Source organism: Belonocnema kinseyi, chromosome 5 (assembly GCF_010883055.1).
Source record: "Belonocnema kinseyi isolate 2016_QV_RU_SX_M_011 chromosome 5, B_treatae_v1, whole genome shotgun sequence".
NCBI lineage: Eukaryota > Metazoa > Arthropoda > Insecta > Hymenoptera > Cynipidae > Belonocnema > Belonocnema kinseyi.
In genome coordinates, this window is record NC_046661.1 from 52,988,235 (window position 1) to 52,997,724 (window position 9,490).

Consider the following 9,490-nt stretch of genomic DNA (forward strand, 5'->3'; position numbering starts at 1 on the left):
GAGGGAGCTCTTCTTAATATTTTGACACCAAAATCATGTCGATACACCTTACCGACTGCGAGTAAAGCCACCCACGCTTTAACTTGACAGACTGTAACTCCCATCTTTTTATACTGTTAGTGAAAAAAAACGTGAATTCGCACAATTAATTCCCAGAATTTTTGGACTTCAGGTATTGCACCCATCGAGACATCATTGAGAACAAGATTGAGTCTATGGACATAAATGTCTTTTTCTTCTCTATCAAGAATTTTTTTCTGAACACCGTTGTAAATTCCACTCATTGTAGTAGCTCCATCGTTTCCCTGTTCTCGACATTTTGAAAGTTCGATTTTCTTTTTCTTCAGTACATCAACTATTTTTGATTCCAGTCCAGAAGCTGTTTGATCATCGACCTTTTCAAATCCCAAAAAAGATTCGATGATTTTAACATCGACTGGATTTTCGTTTTCATCCTTGATAATTCTCACATATCTAGAAATTTGTCTCATTTGGTCAATTTTAGCTATATCTTGAGTTGTATCCGTTATGATGGAAAAAATAGCGCTTCTTGGATATTTTTGACGATTTCATTTTCCATAGTCCTAGATAGGAGGCCAATTATTTCATTTTGAATTTTAGGGCTCAGGTATCGAATGGAATTATCAGGTTTCGTGTTGAGTTCTTTCAAAACAAGGTCATATACCGCCAGCAATTCAACGATTGATAAAAAGTTTTCATTATTTCCAGAATCACCAATGGCCTCGCGATGTCAAGAACTTTGCACCAGAAAGATTTTTCTTGGAAAGATTTTTCTTTCGGTTGGCACGGCCCATGCGAGATTGTAAATTTTTTCAATTCTGCAGTGAAAACGCCTTTGTAATGTCCTTTATCAGTAGGATGTGCTTTTTCTAGCAAATCAGACTGTTCTAAAGTATTGTTTAGCATACAAGCTGCCATGTTTTCCTCTTTCAAATTGTCTGTAGCAATGAGAAACTCATGTTTTCCTCTTTCAAATTTTCTGTAGCGATGAAAATGTCAGGGTCAGTGTTCGGTGGTGTAACGGTTACATCTGCTTGTGTTTCTTTCTGCTGCAAATCGCTACTAGAAAAATCACTTTCTTCACGGCGGACATCAGATTCTTGTTCTTTCTTTTCCTCATGTTGCGGCGTAAAAAATGAGGTTATGGGTATCATTTTTTTCAGAGCTGCTTCTTTCTCTAACTATTTTCCTTTTTTGAGCACCGCTCAGATGAAGGCGTTTGTTGGAGCTCGTATTTTAAGATTTTATCTGTAATGAAAGATTTATCATCATATATACGTTTCAAAGGATATTTTCATCCCAATATTTAAAACCGTCTCATTGCAATCATATATCCTACATTAATTTATACTACTATATACTAATTTATGCTATATTATAAATAAGAATTCGAATTTGAAGGTTTTACTTTCAGAGCTGTCATAACAATTTCTCATTTCAAACTGAATCTCGAAAATTTTTATCTTCAATTTCAATTTTGGATGCCTAATCATAGATTTAGAATTTTTTATGTGTCGCCAGAATTGTGAATTTTCCATTTCGGATTCCAATATTGTTAAAGTTAAATTTGAATTTGGAACGTCCAATTCTTAATGTCAAATTTTTTATTTTCACCAATAAATTCCGATGGTGTAACTTGTGTTTATCTTTCTGCAGAATTTTTCATTTACAAATAAAACTGAATAACGCGAATGTCATAACATAACCAAAAAAATGGAGTATTATTCTTATGATCTATAATATATATTTTATGGTTATAGTCACTTACCAGAGGTAAGATTCACTAAACAATTGACCATAAAATTAGCGCCTCACAAAACAATGCACATTTAAACTTGAATTCCAGCAATTATTATTTGAACCGCATACAAGTCGTTAAAACTCATGATTTTGACTTTTAAGTATGATAATATATGCGACAGACAACACAATAGAAACATAATATCAAGCAGGCAACGAATATTTATTAGATAAAAAAATTTTCTCTTCCCACTTTTGGGGCCCCCCTAGTGCTTAGGACCCCGGTCTCTGAAACCGGTAGGACCGGCGGTAGTTACGCCACTGCCTACCGATAGTAATCTCTGAGTTTTCTCTAGCGAAATAGCCTGGCCCATTTGAGACTATAAGCAGAGTCTATTTGAAACTATTTAGTCTGAGAGATAGTATGAGAGATTTGGGTCTTTTTAGTGGTCCTTTTAAGAGTGGTGTGACGGTAATATAATGTTCCTTTTCTATTCGTCACGTATCGGGCGGGTGGAATTATTTACAATAGTTGGCCGTCAATTTAATGTAAATCATTCGTATATCTACAAAAATCTATAAAATAATATTTTTTGCTATGAAAAGTCACGAAAATGTACTACAAAAACTTTCAAAAGTTAAGCTTTTGCTCATTTTTCTTAATACAAAAAAAAATACTCCGTGTTTGAAATAAATTAAAAATTATTGAAATTTTTCATGCAAATTTCACAAAAATTTCATTCAAATTTATAAAATTTTTGGTGAAAAACAGAAACTATTTTAATGAGGATTAAAATAAAAAATAGCTTTTTATGTTTCCATCCAGGAATAATACTCAATGTTAATGTTTATATTGAATGCAAATAATAACTAAAACATTAACTTATATCTAAAAATATACCAATGTTACACTAACTTTAAATTTCAACAAAATACGGGAATTTTCAAACAAATAGTTCCATTTTTAACTAAAAAAGATCAAGTTTCAACAAAAACGATCAAATTTTAAACAAAAATCGAATAATTCAGTTTTTAGTACACAAAAGTTAAAATTCAATAAAAAAAATGAAATTTTCTACAGGTTATTTAACATTTCACCCAAAGCAGTCGAATTTGACACCAGATATTAAAAGTTTTAACAAAAAAGATGAACTTTCAATCACAAAGATTAATTTTCTATTTAAAAAAATCTTTTTTAACAAATAATATAATTTTCAACTAAATTAATTTTCAATTCAAGCACAATAATATAAAAAGTATTTAAAATAAGATAGAATTCACTTAAAATCAGGAAGTTTCTACACATTATATAGCAGAATCTTTTAGCGATTAACATTTTTTTATAGTAAATTATGCAAGACGTTTTTTCTGATATAAGACAAAAAATTGAATTTGGACACCTATGTTGAGAATAATAAAAAACAGATTAATTCTTCACCCATAAAATAATTTTTAACTAAAAACATGAAGTTTCAATAAAACATATCCAATTTTAAACAAAAATAGAATAATTCAGTTTTTAGTTTATAAAAGTTAATATTCAACAAACAAAAAAATGAAATTTTCTACAGGTTATTAAAATTTTTTATTCAAACAGATGATCATGACACCAAATAGTAAAAGTTTAAAAAAAAGAGATGAATTTCCAACCACAAAGATTAATTTTCTATTTAAAAAATTTTTTTTAAGAAATAATATAATTTTCGACTAAATTAATTTTTAATGCAAGAACAATACTATAAAAAGTATCCAAAATAAAGTAGAATTTACTTAAGATCTGGCAGGTTCTACACATTATATAGCAGAATCTTTCAGCGATTAACATTTTTTATGGTAAATTATGCAAGACGTTTTTTTCGATTTAAGACAAAAAAAATCGAATTTGGGCATCTCTGTTAAGAATAATAAAAAACAGATTAATTTTTTACCTATAACATTAATTCTCTAAAAAAACTATTAGTTTTCAACCAACAATAAAATAATTAAAATTTCCCTTAAATACATTAATTTGTGACAAACAAAAAAAAAATCAAGAAAATAGTTGAATCCTCAATAAACAAGATAAGATTTTAACAAAGAAAAATAATTTTCTACCAAAAAGACGAATTTTCGAATGGAAAAATTAATTTTTAACGAAAAATATAAATATATAAAACCAGAAATAGGATAATTCCTATTTAGTTAAAATAATTAATATTTAACAACAAACAATTAAATTTCAACAAATTAAATGAAATTTTACTGAAATAGATGAAATTTGATGACACATAGTTCAACTTTCAAGCACACACATGTATTTTCAACCAAGAACCCAAAAATATCAATTTTTAATTCCAAAATTCAATGTTTCACCAAAATTGGGATAGTTAAATTTTCAGTTAGGGAATTTAATTCTTAACAAAAAAACGGAATGTGCAACTTAATAAATTTGTTCTCAATCACAGAGATGAATTTTCAAACAAGAAGACTAATTTCCTACCAAAATAACGAATTTTTATCGAAATATGTGCATTTTCAAACATATGGTTAAATTTTTCACTACAAAAGATCAATTTTTAACTTCAAATATCAATTCTCTACCAAAAATTGTATAATCCAATTTTAGCTTACATACATTAATTTTGACTATTTTACCTAAAACAGATGAAATTGACACCAAAAAGTAGAAGTTAAAAAAAAAATGAATTCTCAATAACAAAAATTAATTTTCTATCAAAGAAATTTAAAAAAATAAATAACAGAATTTTGTAGACATTGTTAATGTAAGCTGTTGGCTTCATTCCTTTTTTTATCCTTTTTTTATTCCTTTTTATTATTCCTTTTTAGTTAAAAGAATTAATATTTAACAACAAACAATTAAATTTTCAACAAATTACTTGAAATTTATCATAATAGATGAATTTGATAATACACAGTTGAACTTTCAAACAAACGGATACGTTTTCAACCAAGAACATTAATTTTATATAAAAAAGACGATGCTTGAAACAAATAATTAAATTTCCAACACAAAAATATTAATTTTTAATTCGAAATTTCAATGTTTCACAGACAGTGGGATTGTTAAAGTTTCAGTTAAATAATTTAATTTTTAACAAAAAAATGGAATGTGCAACTTAATAGTTTTGTTCTTAATCACAAAGATAAATTTTCAACCAAGAAGACTAATTTCCTACCAGAAACATGAATTTTTATCGAAATATGTGCTTTTTCAAACAAAAGGTTGAAATTTCACCTAAAAAAGATCAATTTTTACTTTTAAATATCAATTCTCCTTCATAAATGGTATTATCCAATTTTATCTTACATAAATTAATTTTTAACTGGCTATGAAGGAATTAAAAAAAAAAATTGAACCCTCAATGAAAAAAATGAATTTTCAACCGCGAAGCTTAATTTCCTACTTGGAAAAAACGGTTGAAAATGAATTAAATTTTTAACAAAAAAAGATCCATTTTTCTTAATATCATCTTTCTATCAAAAATTGTATAATCGAACTTTGTTTTAAATTAATTAATTTTTCGCAGAGAGAGGAATTTTTAACAAAATAATAGAATCCTCGCAAAAAAGATGAAATTTCAGTTAGGAAGTTTATTTTTCTACCAAAAATGACGAATTTTCAACAAAATTCTGAATTTGAAAATACTTTATGGAAATAGATGAATTTGTTTTCGAATAGTTCAATGATTAACGAAAAAAGATCGACTTTAAACCAAAAGAATTAATTTTCTACCAAAACAGAAAAATTGAATTATTGAGAAAAAAAGGTCAATTTTCAACAAAAATAGTAGAATCGAAATTTCTTTTAAAGAAATTGGTTTTTGACAATCTGAAAAGGATTTTTTTAAATAACTGAATTCTTGATGAAAAATATTAGTTTCAACCAAGAATATTACTTTTCTATCAAAAATTACAAGTTTTCTACAAAATGTAGAAAGTTTCAAAAAAATATGTGATTTTTATCTGAAAAATATCACTTTTCAAACAAAAGTAATACAGGGTGGACACGCTGGGGCTTACATACATGGCGAATCGAATGCTACCTGAATTGCACAATAGTAGGGGCGAAGCCATTATAGAGGGGTATTTTCATATTTCGCACCTTTAAAGTTGCATTCGGATCGGCCATTCGGTCAAGTCTGTGCATCTTCGGATCAATTTTATCATAGTTTCCATGGTTGCGTTCGAAACTTCAAATGGAGACAAGTGTCAAAATAATATAGGTTGTGTTACACAGTAATTGCAAATAATAAAAGTGTTTGATTTATAATGAAATGAGACATGTGAACTGAAAAGTAAACATCAATTTTTTTCTGTGCCAATAACATTATGGAATGTCTGCTGAGTGACAAATACTATAAAATAGTAATAATATTCTGCACTTCCAGTGGGCGAAGAGTTAATTGTGTTTACCGCTTATTTACGACATAAAAATCAGGTATGTTATGAATAGACAGGATATTTTTAAAATAAAGTGAATGAAATATCACATGCGTAAACTTTAAATTGACATTGCCTACATTTACTTACAGCGATTAGGGCAAACAGGAGAATTTGAACATAACCTCGAAATAATGACAGTTGTCTCTGGGCCTCATCTCAAAATTTCATTTGATCAAATACTGAAATAAATTTAAAAAATCGCTCAGGATAGTAATTTTAGGGGCTGATCAAATGACAGTTTGTAAACCATAGCCAAAAAAGCAATGTCTAAAATATAATGATTCAAAGAAAAAGTTGGTCCAGAGGAAATATTTTCTAAAATAAAAATAATCATAAAAAGTTTATTAATTAAAATTTAGGCTTGTTAAATTGCTTCAAGATTTTTTTTTTGATACACCGATACTATCAAAATTACTTAGAATTGATTCTAGGTGCTGATCAAATCCCAATTTGGAAATCAGATCCAGATATAGCAAGTTCGAAAATAGAATAATTAAAAAAAAAATTGGAATGTAAATATCGGCCTAAAATTTCTCTTCTAGATATATTACTGGTACATTTATTTGGTATAGAATAATTAATTGAAAGTATAATAAACATGCCGGGCCGATCTGTCATTATTTCGAGGTTATGTTCAAATTCACCTGTTTGCCCTAATCGCTGTAAGTATATGTAGGCAATGTCAATTTAAAGTTTACGCATATAATATTTCATTCACTTTATTTATAACATATCCTGTCTATTCATAACATACGTGTTTTATGCCGTAAATAAGCGGTAAACACAATTAACTCTTCGCCCACTGGAAGCGCAGAATATTATTACTATTTTATAGTATTTGTCACTCAGAAGACATTCCATGATGTTATTGGCACAGAAAAAAATTGATGTTTACTTCTCAGTTCACATGTCTCATTTCATTATTAATCAAACACTTTTATTATTTTCAATTACTATGTAACACAACCTATATTGTTTTGACACTTGTGTCCATTTGAAGTTTCGAACGCAACCATAGAAACTATGATAAATTTTATCCGAAGATGCACGGACTTGATCGAATGGCCGATCCGAATGCAACTTTAAAGGCGCGAAATATGAAAATACCCCTGTATAATGCCTTCTCACCTACTATTGTGCAATTCGGGTAGCATTCTATTCGCCATTTATGTAAGCCCCAGCGTGTCCACCCTGTATAAGTAAATTTTACCATTATAGAAATGAATTAAAAAATATATATACAAATTTGAAGAAAATAGTTGAATTTTCAATCAAAAAGGTTCGTTTTAAACAGAAACATATGAAGAAACATATCTGTGTTCTCTACCAAAAACAGATTGTAATTAAAAATATGAATAAATTTTTAACCAAAAATGGAAAGTTAAATTTTAACTTCAATAAATTAATTTAAAAAAAATATGAATTGTCCGAAAAATTGTTAAATCCTCAATCAGCAAGATGAATTTTCAAACAAGAAGATTAATTTTCTACTAAAAAAGACGAATTTCTAACGAAATCCATACATTTTTAAGCAATTAGTTAGATTCTTAAAGAAAAGAGATCACACTTTAATTTAAAAATTTAATTTTCTACTAAAAATGTCATAGTTGAATTTTCTGTTAAAAAAATTAATTTTCGACAACAAAAAAAAGTGTTATGAAAATTATTTCAAAGGAGATCGAATCCATTTAACATTAGGTAGGTTCTGCACTTCGAGTCGCTGAATAGATCAGGAAAGGCATTATGTTGTTTTCAGATTAAATTTTAAGAGAACTTTTGGTTCGTTGTATGGATGTTTGTATTTGATATTGTATGAATTTTTTGGTGCTAAAGATGTATCATTTTAATTGGAAACTTAATTCTTTTGTTCAAAATTCTTTCTTTCTTTGATTGAAACTTAATCTTTTTTGTTGAAAATTTCTCTAATTGTTTTGAGGTTAAAAGAGCTTTTAAAAATTAATTTTTCTGTTTCAAGATTCATTATTTTAGTTAAAAATTTATCTCTGGTTAAATCTTAAAAATTTTCTTGAAATTGCAATTTTTGATTCAATTCAGCTGTTAATGTTTTGAAATAATCATATTATTTAGTTTTTGGTTGAAAATTTATCTACTTATGTAAAAGTTCAACTATTTTGTTAAAATGTTAGGTGTTTGAATGAAAATGTAACTATTTGGTTGAAAATTCGTTAATTTTTCAAAACTGAAAATTAAACTTTTTCATTTTCAGTGTAAACGGTTTTGTTAAAAATTTGTCTTTTTAATAAAAGATTTGCATTTACAACCAAATAGTTTAACTTTTAACCAAATACTTAAATTTCCAAACTACAAATATAAATTTTAAACTGAATGACCAAATTTTCAATAAAAATAGATTATTCGTTAACAAAAAAGGGTTGCATTAAAAAAAAGAATTCTCAATAAAAACGTAGTGGTGAACATCTTAAAAAAAAATTCAACAAACTATTTAAATTTTTTACCAGAGTTGAATTTTTGAACAATTATGTAAATTTTCAACAAAGTAGTTAAATTTTTAACCTGCAAATATGGATTTTCGATAGGAAATGTAACATTTGATATTTCAACGAAAGCAGATGCTGCCAAGAGATGCATTATAAAAATAAGGACACGAATTTTCAATCATAAAGATTATTTTTCCATAAGAGATTCGAATTTAAACCAAAAGTAGAAAAGTTACTTTTTCGCACAAAACATTAATTTATTTCAAAAAAAAAAGAATTAAAAAAATAGTACATTTTTTCAACTAAAGAGATGAGTTTTCAACTAAAACTATTAATTTCTCATCTAGAAAAACGAATTTTTAACAAAAAAAGAATTTTCATTTAGGAAATAAAAAAATGTCACCCAATCCTTAAACTTTTAAGTCAAAAGACTATTTTTCTGTAAAACAGTTATAACATCTTTCCCCTCTATCTACCTCCATAAACCACATTTTTCACAACACCTTCACCCCACATGATAAGTTTTCAAGTATTTATTAGTTTAAAGTGTTATTTTTAATAAATAATTCTACTAATTTTAATGTAATTTGAAATATAATAATTATTAGTTCAATTTTAAAGAAAGATTTAAAGGGGGAGACTTGACCAAGATTTTCAGGGGAGCGTTTACCAAGTGGCGACAAGCTTATTACGTGTGTTTTTCTACCTATAAGAAAATTGATTATTATAATGCGCATGCAAAAATTTTGCTGAATTGATTTAGAAGATTTGTGGTTTAAAAATGCAAAGTTCATTATTTAAAGAATATGAATATCATCAACAATAAA

The 9,490-nt window shown here is 27.2% G+C and overlaps 1 protein-coding gene across 14 annotated transcripts in view; it reads right to left on the reverse strand.

Moving 5' to 3' along the window:
• The window catches only part of LOC117173180, a 263,371-nt gene that overhangs the window by 171,618 nt on the left and 82,263 nt on the right, over positions 1–9,490 (reverse strand). The window contains exon 2 of one of the 14 annotated variants that reach the window (XR_004467130.1): positions 144–1,269. The exons of 12 other annotated variants lie outside the window; for them this stretch is intronic. Coding sequence is in view for 1 of the 2 variants with exons in the window: in XM_033361604.1 (XP_033217495.1) it covers positions 117–491 (375 nt within the window). In the remaining variant the exon portion in view is untranslated. Of the gene's footprint in view, positions 1–49; positions 1,270–9,490 lie in introns of those variants that run through there. One more of the 14 variants, XM_033361604.1, reaches the window with a different exon arrangement.